Raw genomic sequence first — 16,052 nt, 5'->3', positions numbered from 1 at the left:
TGATGTAAATAACGTCCTTTATACGTAGTAGATATACAGCGTAGTACATCTGTACAGCACCTATATAGCAAATTATATTACTAGTTTGCTCTTATATTTAAGCTAACTGTGACACTTATTTTCTTTAATTTTATGTGGAGTCTGAAGTAATGACTCTTTACAATATTGACAAATTGGAACAACTCTGAACAGAGTATTTATATTATAACTTGGTTTATTACAGAGAAGCTGACTACAAACAAAATATTTAGCAAGTCTGAGAACCGTCAGCCATTCAAGTCTTTCCATTACAAAAGTGAAATTTTCTTTTCTTGTAACACTTTTTGAGTAACTCATCATCTGAAAAGTTGAACTACCTAAAAAGATTTAAAAATATACAAATAATACAAACTGAATTCATTATTAGTGATATTGGCTGTTGGATTTAGAAATGACTGTTGGGAGCTTTCCAGGTGGTTCAGTAGTAAAGAATCTACCTGCCAATGCAGGAGATACAGGAGATGCAGGTTCAGTCCTTGGGTTGGAAAGATTCCCTGGAGTAGGAGATAGCAACCCACTCCAGTATTCTTTCCTGGAAAATGCCATGGACAGAGGAGCCTGGTGGACTGTAGTCCATGGGGTCACAAAGAGTTGGAGATGACTGAGTGAATGGGCGCACATACACACACATTCTGGTAATAGTTGAGCTACTGGGAAGATAGGAGGATATCAAACTCATTGGTATATGGAAATATTGAGGTTTTGTTGTCCTAAAGCATAACTTCCAATGGACATAGCATTATCTACCACTTAGCTTATAGTTTTGGAGACTTTTTTTTTTTGCCTGATTTCAAGTTAATGTTAATTATGGCATATTATAGATAAATAATTTGTTTTCAAATAAAAATTAAACCTTTTACTGCAAAGTATTTTAAGATAGGAGAATCCAAGTGTATGAGGAGTTTTGATATTTTAAAATGGTATATCCATGCTTATTCTGTATTTGGAACTAGCTGAGTTTCTGATAAGTCCTGTGATGCCACGGATTGCTATATTGAAATGTTTAGTTAAATGTTTTTCTCTTAAAATCTCTGAAGAAAAATAAAAACTTTATTCCAAAACTACTTTTGTGAAGTGCCAGATAGAACCTATGAGAAATCTTTAGCTGTTTTATTGTATGAGAGGAAATTACTTGCATTTATTAATAATTAAATAATTAAGGGTGAGTGTGTCTATTAGTGTTGTAGCTGCCTTCTTCACATATTAATAGTCCACAGGACGAGACTGTAAAAAATTCTCAGGTCAGCGTTACTAGGTCAGTGTGTCGATAGGAGTGGAGGGAGTTGCTGAATTTTCTAAGCAACTACACTTGTTCACGGTGGTCTCTGAGGCTTCACAATATACTCTGCAGCTCTTTGTTACAATGAGAAGTGGATGCTCAGATGGTCTCTGTCTCTTTTCAGTTTTCAAACTGTAGAGGTGTGAAAATTAGGTCATACCTCATGAAATTTAAATAACAAAACAGTCTACCTAGATTAAAAATAATCCTACTTCTTCTACTGCTGTATCTTGCCTATAAATCAGAATTAAAAATTTTGGGTTAGTATCACAACTTGAGGGTTTTTGTTTTTTGTTTTTTGTTTTCTTTCATTTTGGGGAAACTGACATTTTTTTATTCTTATTCCTCAGGATGGATTGGGGAGATGAATATCCCCACAATTCTTTTGACCTACATTGTTTGTTAAATTCATTTCCTGGAGACTTGGAGTTTAAGCAGATCTTCAGTGACATTGATGAAAAGATAGAACAAAATGCTCTCAGGTAAATATTGTTAATTTTAAAGCAAGTTGATTTCATCTTTCCTTTTCTAGAACTTTTATCTAGTCTATGTGCAGTGTTTCCTGCTCTTAGGAAAATTTTAGGTTTAATTATCATTACCTTTCCTCAAAAACTTAATTAGACCCTTCCCTCCAGGATATAAGATGATTTTTCTTATCTGATTACTACTTTAAACAAGGCTAAAAAAAGGCTAAAAATACAGGCACTGCCTTCAAATAGATAAAGTTTGTTGAACTACTGTTGTTGGGGAGGAAGAAATTTTCCTCTTCCCTTCTAGGTTCTTTGCGTAGTCTAATAATTAAATTGAAATGAGACAAATGAATGGGAAAAACTCAAACAAAACTCCCCATATCCATGGGAGAGACTCAGAAAAACTGAGTAGATAGCCAAAATGGCCAAAATCTTCATCTTATGCCATTCTCAGCTAAAGGCGAAAGAGGATGTTGAGGGTGGGGAGAATCAAGCATGGAAAAGCATCATGAACAAGGGGGAGGTTGTCGTGCAGACTTAAGTCAGTGCCTCCTCTATTGATAAGAGATTTGGTTATCCTCCGCTGCCTGGTACAGTGAAGGAGATACCTTTACAAATGGAGATTTTTTCGTTATAAATGTGAATGTTTCTAACGAAAGGGTAACTCCTGTTTGGTTTTCAGATTATTTACTTTATGCGTTTCTTAGAAAACAGACAGCTTGGTATGATTTAATATGCCAAAGAGGCATATTTTAGGGTGGCAAGCTTTGCTCCCCTCAGTTCTGTTCAGTTCAGTCGCTCAGTCGTGTCCGACTCTTTGCGACCCCATGGAGAGCACGCCAGGCTTCCCTGTCCATCACCAACTCCCAGAGCTTACTCAAACTCACGTCCATCACGCCAGTGATGCCTTCAATCTTTCCCAGCATCAGGGTCTTTTCAAATGGGTCAGTTCTTCACATCAGGTGGCCAAAGTATAGGAATTTCAGCTTCAGTATCAGTCCTTCCAGTGAATATTCAGGACTGATTTCCTTTAGGTTGGACTGGTTAGATCTCCTTGCAGTCCAAGGGACTCTCAGGTCCATATAGTCATAGCTATGGTTTTTCTAGTAGTCATGTATGGATGTGTGACTCTCAGCCAGCTCCGGGAGATGGTGAAGGACAGGAAAGCCTGGAGTGCTGCAGTCCATGGGGTCCCAAAAAGTCAGACACGACTTAGTGACTAAACAACAGCAATGCTGTTCATGATTTCTTGGAGCTTGCCAGTACTGATGGCCTGCGTTTTCATTCATGTGTGTAAACATTATCATCTGATGGATAAGCACGGAAATTAAAATTTTGAAATTAGATATTCAAAAAATGGTAGTGTAGGGTCATGGATTGCTTGAATTGCTGAAAGCAGAACATTAAATTATTTTTATGTAAAGTTTGTCATATTCAGTCTCCTCACTTAATTGGGAGGCTAGGCAGACCATCTGTGTAAGGTTAGTCTTTATCACCTACTCCAAAATTAGCGTTACTAGACGCTGGAGGAGGGACTTCCCTGGTGGTCCACTGGTTAGCAACCTGCCCGCCAATGCAGGGGACACAGGTTCAATCACTGATCTGGGAACTAAGACCCCGCACGCGTTGGGGCAGGGAGGCCAGTGTACCACAAGTACTGAGCTTATACTCTAGAGCCTGTGAGCAGCAGCTACTAAAGCCCATGTCCCTTGGAGCCAGTGCTCCCCAAGACAAGCCACCACAATGAGAAGCCCACGGACTTCAACTAGAGAGTAGCCCCCACTTACTGCAACTAGAGAAAGCCTGTGTGTAGCAACAAAGAGACCCTTACTCTGCATCAAAGACCCAGCACAGCCAAAAATAAATGAATTACTTAAAAATAAACAAATAAACACTGGGGGAAGCAGGCACAGCTAAGCAGATTTCCACCAGTACAGATTCTCTGAGCAAAAGGACTTTGTCTTCATACGTATTTGTGGACCCTAGGGTCAGTTCATTAACTGCAATCTTTTTGGCCAAAGATTCTAATAATTCACCTCATGTTGAAACCATGTAACTCAGATTTGAACTTGAACCCATGGTCTTTTAATTAGAATCACTCACCTGGGGTCTGGGCTTACTTGTCTCAGGGCAGAAGGAATTCAGTGAGAGGCAAAGTGATAGTCAAGAAAGTTGGCTTATTAATATAGGATACTTGTGAGAGATGCTGGTTTTAGAAAAGACAGAGGAACCAGAGATCAAATCGCCAACATCCGCTGGATCAGTGAGAAAGCAAGAGAGTTTCAGAAAAACATCTATTTCTGCTTTATTGACTATGCCCAAAGCCTTTGACTGTGTGGATCACAATAAACTGTGGAAAATTCTGAAAGAGATGGGAATACCACACCACCTGACCTGCCTTTTGAGAAACCTGTATGCAGGTCAGGAAGCAACAGTTAGAACTGGACATGGAACAATAAACTGGTCCCAAATAGGAAAAGGAGTACATCAAGGCTGTATATTGTCACCCTGCTTATTTAACTTATATGCAGAGCACATCATGAGAAATGCTGGGCTGGAGGAAGCACAAGCTGGAATCAAGATTGCCGGGAGAAATATCAATAACCTCAGATATGCAGATGACACCACCCTTATGGCAGAAAGTGAAGAAGAACTAAAGGGCCTCATGATGAAAGGGAAAGAGGAGAGTGAAAAAGTTGACTTAAAGCTCAACATTCAGAAAACTAAGATCATGGCATCCAGTCCCATCACTTCATGGCAAATAGATGGGGAAACAATGGAAACAGTGAGCTCCAAAATTTTTTCTGAGCTCCAAAATCACTGCAGATGATGATTGCAGTCATGAAATGAAAAGACACTTACCCTTTGGAAGGAAAGTTATGACCAACCTAGACAACATATTAAAAAGCAGAGACATCACTTTGTCAACAAAAGTCCATCTAGTCAAGGCTATGGTTTTTCCAGTGGTCATGTATGGATGTGAGAGTTGGACTGTATAAAGAAAGCTGAGTGCCAAAGAATTGATGCTTTTGAACTGTGGTGTTGGAGAAGACTCTTGAGGATCCCTTGGACTGCAAGGAGATCCAACCAGTCCATCCTAAAGGAGATCAGTCCTAGGTGTTCATTGGAAGGACTGAGGAAGCTGAAACTTCAATACTTTGGCCACCTGATGCGAAGAGGTGACTCATTTGGAAAGACCCTGATGTTGGGAAAGATTGAGGGCAGGAGGAGAAGGGGACGACAGAGGATGAGATGGTTGGATGGCATCACCGACTCAATGGACATGGGTTTGGGTGAACTCTGGGAGTTGGTGATGTACAGGGAGGCCTGGTGTGCTGCAGTTCATGGGGTCGCAAAGAATCAGACACGACTGAGCGACTGAACTGAACTGAACTGTGAGAGATGCAAGCAGGCAGGCAAGGGGGCTCTGCCCTGTCATAGCAGTTGCTTAAGCCAGCAGAAGGATGGTAACATATACTAAAATATGTTGAATCATCTCAGGCTTTTGTATCAAGAGCGTTTCCTACTTTGGAATGTGCCCTTCCTTTAAGTTCTTGTCCTTGGTCCTAAGTTGGAGAAGGAAATGGCAACCTACTCCAGTATTCTTATGTGGAAAATCCCATGGACAGAGGAACCTGGTAGGCTACAGTCCGTGGGGTCACAAGAGTCAGACACGACTTAGCGACTTCACTTTCACTTTGGTCCTAAGTATCTTTATCTTGCTGAACTCAACCAGCAGAATGCAGGCCTCTTTTTTGGTTTGCTTCACTTAATGACCTGGGGCATATCTTGTGCTTTTATCTATGGTTTTATAGTTAAGCAAGCCTTCTTCATATGCAGCATTCTGATCGGTTTCTTAAGCAGTCGTTACCATGCAGTGATCTCCCAGAGTCCCCTTGGTTTTCCTCTGTCTGTAATCCCATCCTGGGACTTACTGCCAGTGTAACTATCCTACTCTGTCCCTATCAGTGTAGGTTACAGATATGCAAACCACAGTAAAAATGTCTATTATCAAATGGTGTATAGTGTTTCCTTTTTAAAAAATTAAAGTACAGTTATGCACTGTCAAAGAAACTGAACCGAGCAAGTGAAATTTTCCTGCAGTTTTTTCCTCATGCTTAATATGAGAATAGAGTTAACTTTTCATCATAACAATGGGCATAAATAACTTAAATTCAAAATATAGCCTATATTCCAAAATTTTTTTATAAAAAGCAAAAAAATATCATATTGTCGAGGAATTATAATTAAAATTAAAATCTTCTCCCATTCTGGGAATCCTTTCCACAAAGGCTGAAGAGAAAGGAAACTCTTCTGTTATTCAGCAGGCTTTAAACCAAAATGTCATAAACATCACAGGTGATCTGCTAAAAGACTGCAAAAGCAGAAAGGAATCACAGCCCTCTGTATAGTCTAGTAGGTCCACCCATTACATGTAATACATGTTTTCAGGAGAAACAATATCTGTTGTAGGAAAAAATGGGGTACAAGAGGATGGTCATGTCCCAGGTCTCCAGTGAGTTCCATATTCTTGGGACAGCCCACCAAGTGAGGATCCTTGGCTTCGTGTAGGAAAGAATTCAAGAGTGAGCTGTAATAAAGTGAAAGCAGATTTATTTAGAGAGATAGACCCTCCATAGGCAGTGTGGGGTCTCTCAGGAGGCATGAGCAGTCCTGTTATACGGGGTGGTTCATTTTTACTGGCTGGGTAATTTCATAGGCTAATGAGTGGGAGGATTATTACAAGTATTTTGGGAAAGGGGCAGATATTTCCAGAGACTGGGCCACCGCCCACTTTTTGGTCTCTACGGTCACCTCAGAACTGTCATGGTGCCGTGGGTGTATCTTTCAGTGTATGCTTATATTTTACAGTAAACACAAAATGAGGCTCAAGGTCTACTGAAGTCTAATCTTCCACCGTTTTGGGCCTAGTAGTTTCTAGCTGTTTTTTGTGGTCCTCTGTTTTTCTTAATGGTTATATCACTCTTTTAATGGTTGTGCCCTGCCTCCTTCCTTCCTGTTTCATAAAGTGAAAGAAAGTGAAGTCTCTCAGTCGAGTCCGACTCTTTGCGACCCCATGGACTATAGCCTACCAGACTCCTCCATCCATGGGATTTTCCAGGCAAGAGTACTGGAGTGGGTTGCCATTTCCTTCTCCAGGGGATCTTCCTGACCCAGGGATCGAACCCAGGTCTCCTGCATTGCAGGCAGATGCTTTACTGTCTATACCACCAGGGAAGTTCCCGCATCCAGCCTTCAAATAAAAGAATTGACAGCATAGTTTTTCACACGTGGTTCATCCTAACTTCTCCATAATTAAAAAGCACCCGTGTAAGCTAGTTGGCATCATCTGGAGGAGAAGCTAACTTCTTAGGTCTTTATGATAAGAAGCAGTTTTGCAAATTGAGTCAAGGCACCCACTGACATCAGGCTGCTCCTTTCCACAGGCACAGGGAAACATCCCTTGCTGTCTGTGCTTTGAAGAGATGGCTCCCAGTTTTTTTGAGAAAGACAGTCCTAGCTGAGAAAGCTGACAAAAGATCTATCTAGTCTTCCAAGGGATCCATTTCAGAGAGATGAAAAAGTACTTCCATTTGCAGTTTCTAAGGTAAATAAGAAAAAGAAGGAGAGGGAAACCTTTTCCCTTATTTTCAACAGGGAGAATTAAGCTTCTTATTTTTAATTTGTATCTACCATTAATTTATATGTATATACATACATACCCATATAAATGCATATATATCTTTTTAAAAAAATAACATAATATATCATTTTTAAAAAAGCATGTATATGTGACCTAATGATACTATAGAGAATGTGTATTATAATTTATATTATATATGTGAATATAAAATCACTATATTAAACTCAGTAAATTATGTATTTATTTAATTTATATATTCAGTATTATATACGTGTATATTGCATGACAGTTTCTCACCCAAAGGAACTTATAAATGAAATGAGTATGAGCTTAAATAGATTAACAAGTCACTTATCCTTATTCTAGAGAATTTTTTTCACTAACTGATATTAAGAAAAAATTTTTAATTGAAGTACAGTTGATTTACAATGTTGTGATAGTCTCAGGTGTATGGCAAAGTGATTCAGTTATACATATATAGAGAGAGATGTTTATATGAAAACAAAATTTAAATATTTTCTAAAAAGTGACTTTCTTTGTCCATAATGGCCTTGAGGCTCCATCAGAACAAATCGTTGAGGGACTTCCCTGGTGGTCCAGTGGTTAAGACTAACTACACTTCCACCTCAGGAGGCATGGGTTCCATCCTGGTCAGGGAACCAAGATCCCACCCGCTGCAGGGCATGGCCAAAAAAAAAAAGAGAGATAAAATAAGAGATCAGAAACGAAACCAAGTAACTGAGCTCTGATGCTTTTGTTATAGACGGTTTCATTTTTATTTGCTAAACCATCTACAGTTATTTCCTGTTCTACCTGGTCAGTAAGAAATCATATTGAGAAGTAAAACAATGATTAAAATAGTGTCCTTCGCCTTCATAAATTGTTATTTAGGTCAAAATTCAGATGTTAGTATTAAAAAGAAAATATGACATGGAGTATAAGGATATAATTTTTAAATTAAAAATATTTTATTGCCCATATATTAAAACAAACCTAGAGCAAAACCACCTCAAGTGACCATTGATCTTCATGGGGGATAAAATAAGGGAGAGCTCTATGTGCCGTGTGCTACATTTAGAATCAAGTCTATTTTTCATCAAATTCAATTATGTTTTTATTATACTCTTGAGAATAAACATAATAGTATAGGGTGTATATATTTTTAAAAATAAAATACTGAATAATAACCATGTTTCAGAAGAGTGTAAATCATTTATGCACTCATTTATTGCCTCCTAACAGAATAGCTTTTAGGAAATTGTATGTCATGACAAATCAGTTATGCCACACTTACACTGCAGTAGTTGAATTACCCTTGGCATTTTTGTATTCTAACAGTTCTATTTATCTCTCAATGGTGTACACTGAATAAGTAATGAACATCCATATGATATGGCTTTTCCCAATACTTTTAAAGAAGAAAACATTAGTAATTCATTTTTAAATATGGTATTTTTCCTCACCCTTGAATTTTTAAAGTTGTGTTTCTAGCAGTGACCCTGAATTCTAAGTGTGAATTCCTTCCCTCTTCTTAATATCATCAGGTTTTATGAGCCACAGGGTCTTTTGCTTCCCAAGGCAGTGATTCACCAGAATGGACTAGAATGCCCAAAGGTCACTGAACCTTCACCTGCCCTTCAAGAGAGGCTGTCATTCTCCCAGACCATTTTCACTTTTACATCCTCATTTCCATTCAAGTCAGAGCTAGGTGACTCTTAGGTCTGACAGTAGAAATCAGTGACGGTGAATCACTTACTTCTAACACGTATCAGCATTGGTAGCCGGAAGGTAAGTAACCTGCCAAAGAGGGATACTGTGAATGCTGTATCCACAGACTCACCCCAGACTAAAAACCACACGAAGCACTAAAATCTTTTTTGAACTGAAAAGAACTTAATATTAGCTTAACACAATCTTGAGGCATAGAAGTTGTCTTGGGCTTATAATACATCATGAATGATTTTTCTCCTCTTAATGTTCAGTTGGATAGATATATCATTAAGAGTTTCTTTTGCCTTTCTGTGTCTTAACTATGGACAGTGTTTGTGTGTACCTCCAAATGTAAGTTTTGCTGGCACTGTGCAGGATTACCCCCCCCCCCCCCCGTTTTTTTTTAAATCTAAGAAAGAAGAAGAAGTACTCCCATGGATAATATCGTTGGTCTTGATCCAGGAGAGGTAGGGTCAGAGTGGTAGGGGAGGGCGTTAACTTTATATTGTGGCAGAATACTGGATAGATGGTTTCTATAAATTTAACTATGCTCTCTGTTTCAAGGTGGCATATTAGACCATTTTCTTCTCATCATGATCTGTCAGCATTAGCTCCATTATTTGAAGTCTAGGATGTTCCAGCTTCTTTCTCCAGATACCTATATTGTATGCCCTCAATGCTTTCCTGAGACTTCTGCTTCAGGAGACTAAGATAAGGAGCATAAAATGTGGGATCAGTAGCTACATCAGATGATTGTTAAGAGAGGTAATGCATACATTTTAGGTGTTCAACAGGTTTTAAAAGTATAACCTTTATTTTTAGGTGAGTTAGCTTTACCTACTTTTGGCCAAACAGGCCTAAGACAATAAAGAATTACTGTTTGGGATATTCCAATAAGAAACATTGTTGTATTATCTTTCCATCGGAAACAAGGAAAATGAAGTAAGTGTCTTCCTGTCTATAAGCTGTTTTAATAGCAAACAGGTGAATAATATTGTACTAAAAATGCAGACCTGATAAGGAGATTGAGCCAGCAATAGTAGGCCACTATTCCGCAGGGAGGGTCAGAGTTGATGGTCCAGGGGGGAAGTAATCCGCAGCCCTGAGATGCCAACCAGAGGTGCCCGGTGAAGCCAGCTCAGCTACGAGAAGAGGCACGGGGAGGGAAAGCTCGAGGGGACTGGGCCCTGGTAAGGAGACGTAGCTTGTGTGGCTGGCCTGTCTTTCCTGCCCATGACTAATGCCTCGAGGTCTAACTCAACCCCGACAGCTTTCCCTGGGAAAGGGCCATGTCTTAAAAGGATCACTAATGCCACAGCTTTTGCTTATCACAGTCTTTATCCTAGAATTATGACTAAGAATATCGTCTTATAGGACTTGGAAAGGAGCTGAGTTGGGGAGCCTTAAAGCTGGTCTTGTCATCTCCTTTATTTTTGCTTTAAAGGCTGACTGTTCCACCCTCTATGCTCATTGCCTAAAACAGTCCTGGCACAAAGTAGGCTAGAGGTTGGACTTCAACTGTGTCTGCTTGAGCTGGTGTGACATTAGATGAGTGGAATGGGATACAAGAAGCTATCATCAAGTGGTAGTTTTCTTTTCTGGCGAGTAGTTTATGTTATAAAATGATACATACTCAGAAAGAATTGCAGACAGCAGAAAAAGGTGGATACAAGGAAAAGTTGAGTATGGAAGGGTAGAGATCAGGAAGTTTTCTTACTCCTCTGACCCTCCTCATCTTGTTCCTCAGAGGTAACTTACACTAAAGAATTATTGTAGAACTACCCAGAAATGTTCTTTATATATAGATTTGTGCACCCCAAAATATATTCTCCTTTTTACACAGATGGGATTTGTGTGTGTACTTTACTTAGATTTTTTTTTAATGTATTTTTTTAAAGTTCTGTATACTAAGTCAGTTCCCTCTTGATGAGCATTTACATTCCTTGTGGTCTTTCTGCTGTTACTGCACACACACATGCATACATGTGTCCTTGCTTCCTTAGGAAAGGTTATGTGATGGTTTCTTAGACGTTGTATAATTAACTGTGATAAGATTGTTCCCCAGCCTGGCTTCCACTGTCTGCTCTCCTGCAAGCAGTGTATGGAACTGTATGCTGTATGTCCTGCCTCCTCACAGTGTGACCATACGTATTAATTAAACCCTCAGTTTGTAACTCGCAGTCAAATCTGTGTGGCTTAGTGATTGCCTGTATCTGGGCAATGCAGATAAAGATGTAGACTAGATGTGTTCCCGATATCATCTGATTTTCATTATTATATACATTCTCCTTCTCTCTTCTTTTTTCTCTTTCTCAGGAAGAGAACCAAGGGAATCATCCCAAAGTAAATACTGGTGCAGATTTCTCACTTTTTCTCCTGTTTTCGGTTTGTGTGGTTTCATTGGGATAAGTCACATCTGACTTTAGTAACTGTGCTAATATATGGAAGCAGGGAAGCCTCCATAGCTAAAAAAGAAAGCACATGAACTTACTCTTGCTTGTCATGGATATTAAACTGCAATGTCCTAATATCAGTGTAGAACATTTCTGGGAAATGTTCTTTATATTGTTAACAGAGCCCTGTGCCACTTCCATGGAGCTCCTATCTACATTATGGAAAGGGATCCCAAGTCATATGTAATTTTAAGAGTGAAACTGTACATTGGTATATGATGCTAGGTTCACTCCAGCAATGTCAGGATTACCCTGCCATTGAATGGAAGTTGGGGGGTATTTCACAGTTGGTTGACTCTTTTGGAAGTGCTTTAGATTTTTTTAGATGGGCACTTGCCCTACACTGGTCTGAACTTTACTGAAGCGATCTGGACCATTTACTGAAGCCTCTGTAAACATTTGTGGTGAGGACTGGTGAGAATAACTCTGAACTAAAGGTGGATTGACAATAGATGGGACTCTTGGGAGGCTATTTATATAGTCCAGATGAGAGATGTTAAGATTCTGAGCCCCTTCTTTCACAATAGGAATGGAAAGGGGAAGATTCATTTGAGAAAGATTTAAGGAGAGTGTTGTTAATAGTATTTGGGGTCAAAGATGTTTTTTTCCTGAGAGCACAGTTAAAACTTTTAGAATAACCAAAACATATCTGAAACAGAAAATAGTTTAGCAAAAATATATAATTTGCTACATTTCATTGAAATAGTTGTCTTATAAATTCTTTTCTCAGCCTTTTAAGAAATACGATCTAAAAACATCTTTGTCTCAGGAAAGTAAGTTTTCATTTCATGACTGACTTATGGTTTAACTACATACTAGCTTTTCTACATCTGTCTCTTCGCTATTAATTACCTGTTAATTCCGAGGAATTTTCATAATCTCTTTAGATGAGCTAGGTCTATCTAAAAGCCCAAAAAACTTTATTTACTTCACAACTATTTCTTGGTGTTTTTAAATATATCATAGTATTTTAAAAACCTTTCCCTTAGACTGAATTTATGTTGGTAAAAAGTATAAACAAGAGCAACAAAAATGTAAAAGCTTAAAAAAGCGTTTTGATGTTTGCACTTTCCATATTGTAGATATAGTCTTGAGTCTCTGCCATGGCACCTCTACCCTGCTCTAAACAATAAAAACTCTCACCTTCTATGGAAGCACACCTTTATGTCCTCTACAACCTTTACATTGAAGAAGTTCTAATAATTTTTGCTGGTAGAGCATATTTCTTTTCCCCTTTGAACTTTTTTTTTGTGACTGAATAATAAAGACTATGAGTTTTAAATCCTGAAAGAGTTTCTACAGTAAACTTAAACTTATTGTCCAAATAAATAGAGTTTTAAAGTGACCCAGCCATGAGATTAGGTGATCAGCACTGAATCCTCAGGGGTCAGGTATCAGGGACTGCTAAGCACAGTGATTTGGTTCGTTTTCTTAGAGCATCAATATCCTCGCATATAGTCTCCTTTCCTATAGGAAGAAGCCTTTTCTGCACTCCCAGAGGCACACACTGAGGGGGTCCCTCCTGTGTTCTCCCCCCAGCTCAGCACTTCGTACACACACCTCTTATCAAGTCTTACCGAGTGTGGTTCTTCATTTACAGGCCTATCTCTCTCATTCGAAAGAATTCCTTTAGGGATGGGACCATGACTTATTCATGTTTAGGTCCTTAGCGTAGATCACAGTACCTACCACATATTCGGGAATCAGTTAATGAATATCAGATATGCTTTCATTCAACAAGTAATTTCCCCACTCTAGGAACCTAGGATTGAATGTTGAACGAGAAAATTATATCCTTTAAAAAAAAGCATGCTGTATGTTGCATCTTAGAAATGGTTTATAAACTGATTTACACACAGCCGCTCAGTAATGCATCCGCTTGCACACATCATTAACTTGGATAATTCAGAGTCATTATAATTAAAGCACATTGGGGTTCAGATTTGTTAGGAAGTGTTGAGACATATGAAGAGGCATAGAGAATACTGTGATAAACATTCGTGTGCTCATGATGTAGTATAAGGAATAAAACCTTACCCCTACAGCTGAAACTCACTATGTGCATCTCCCCAGTCTCACCCTGCTCCCATCCCCACCCTGCATTTGGTGATATTGATCATTATTCCAGCACATTTCTTTTTTCTTTTAAAAGGTATGTATGTAAGTATATATTTAGTATTAAAGTAGTATTTAGTATTAGTATTATACTAATTAGTAGTATTTAGTAGTATTAGTAGTATTAGTATTTAGTATTAGTATTAATACTATATTCATTTTACACACAGTGAAACGAATTCGTACCACACAGTGATTCAACATTTTTATAGGTTGTGCTCAGTTTTCGAGCACATTTCTTTATACTTTTACTATGTATGATTATAATCCTGAACACTGTGTGTGATCATATGGCATGCTTTCAAGCTATTACATGGTTTGTATTCATTTGTACCTTTTTTCCCATAAACATTACTTTTGTTAGATTCATTCATGTTGATAAGTGTATTTCGAATTCATTTTCATGACTCTGTTTCATGGGATAAATGTAATTATTTAACCATTCTCTCTACTGGTGGGCATTTAGGATATTTTCAGTGGTTTTAATATTACAAATAAAGTTAGGAATATGCTTTTAGAAAGTCCTTGCTAAACCAGCTAATGGTGTACATTTGGGAATTTAAACTATTTAGGACAGAGATTCTACATCGACATTAAATTTCTGACATTTTTGGTCAATAAATGTGTTAACTGGATTTCTATTTGCTGACTTACCTTGGTTATAATTTCACAACTGACCTTGTTTCTAAAGACAATTAGAAGTAACTTAAGTAGAAAACAACTTCAGTTCAGTTCAGTTCAGTCGCTCAGTCATGTCCGACTCTTTGCGACCCCATGGACTGCAGCACGCCAGGCCTCCCTGTCCATCACCAACTCCTAGAGCTTGCTCAAACTCATGTCCATTGATGGTGATGCCATCCAACCATCTCATCCTCTATCGTTCCCTTCTCCTCCTGCCTTCAATCTTTCCCAGCATCAAGTTCTTCTCAACAAGTCAGTTCTTCACATCAGGTGGCCAACGTATTGGAGTTTCAGCTTCAGCATCAGTCTTCCCAATGAATATTCAAAACTGATTTCCTTTAGGATGGACTGGTTGGATCTCCTTGCAGTCCAAGGGACTCTCAAGAGTCTTCTCCAACACCACAGTTCAAAAGCATCAATTCTTCAGCACTCAGCATTCTTTATAGTGTAACTCTCACATCCATACATGACTACTGGAAAAACCATAGTTTTGACTAGACGGATCTTTGTTGGAAAGGTGATGTCTCTGCTTTTCAATATGTTGTCTAGGTTGGTCATAACTTTTCTTCCAAGGGGCAAACGTCTTTTAATTTCATGGCTGCAGTCACCATCTGCATTGATTTGGGAGCCTAAATAGTCAGCCACTGTTTCCCCATCTATTTGCCATGAAGTGATGGGACCAGATGCCATGATCTTAGTTTTCTGAATGTGAGCTTTAAGCCAGCTCTTTCACTCTTATCAAGAGGCTCTTTAGTTCTTCTTCGCTTTCTGCTATAAGGGTGGTGTCATGTGCATATCTGAGATTATTGATATTTCTCCCGGCAATCTTGATTCCAGTTTGTGCTTCATCCAGCCCAGCATTTCTCATGATGTACTCCGCATATAAATTAAATAAGCAGGGTGACAGTATACAGCCTTGCCGTACTCCTTTTCCTGTTTGGAACCAGTCTGTTGTTCCATTTCCAGTTCTAACTGTTGCTTCCTGACTTGCATACAGATTTCTCAGGAGGCAGATCAGGTGGTCTGGTATTCCCATCTCTTTCAAAATTTTCCACAGTTTGTGGTGATCCACACAGTCCAAGGCTTTGTCATAGTCAATAAAGCAGAAATAGATGTTTTTTCTGGAATTCTCTTGCTTTCTCAATGATCCAGCGGATGTTGGCAATTTGATCTCTGATTCCTCTGCCTTTTCTAAAACCAGCTTAAACCAAAATAAAGACAAGTGTCATGTTATTTCTGAAAAACTAGATGAAGATCTTGCATCATTTAAGTCTATCGATATATAGACCTCATCCCACCCAAGATTACCATCTCTATCAGCAATATTACTGCACATATATGTAAAATGTTACCTTTTAGATGTTGAATATTAATTTCTAAATTATTTTTGACATTAAAGAAGAAAAAAATTGCCAAGTTACATTACAAACTGACATTCATCTTAAATTTTGAAAATACTCATTTGTATAGTAATTAGGCAATAAATCTCAATACTTCAGCAAGATGTACAGACAGTGGTGAATGGCAGAATGACACGTTATACAGCTAACTAAAAACAAAATCAGGTACAGATATTATATACAGCCAACTAAAAACAAAATCAGGTAGAGATGAATTCTATCACCTTAAAATTTGTGACAAATGATTTTAAAAGCCAGCTC

General features: G+C 38.5%; 1 protein-coding gene across 1 annotated transcript in view; it reads left to right on the top strand.

The window, feature by feature from the left end:
- The window catches only part of KIAA0825 (KIAA0825 ortholog), a 416,094-nt gene that overhangs the window by 61,744 nt on the left and 338,298 nt on the right, over positions 1-16,052 (top strand). The window contains 1 exon segment of the mRNA XM_070465821.1: positions 1,669-1,800. Within this exon segment, the coding sequence (XP_070321922.1) occupies positions 1,670-1,800 (131 nt within the window). The 5' untranslated portion in view covers position 1,669.

The sequence above is a fragment of the Odocoileus virginianus genome, chromosome 3 (genome assembly GCF_023699985.2).
Source record: "Odocoileus virginianus isolate 20LAN1187 ecotype Illinois chromosome 3, Ovbor_1.2, whole genome shotgun sequence".
Taxonomy (NCBI): Eukaryota; Metazoa; Chordata; class Mammalia; order Artiodactyla; family Cervidae; genus Odocoileus; species Odocoileus virginianus.
The sequence above is the reverse complement of the archived record's forward strand: the minus strand, read 5'-3'. Positions and strand labels throughout refer to the sequence as shown.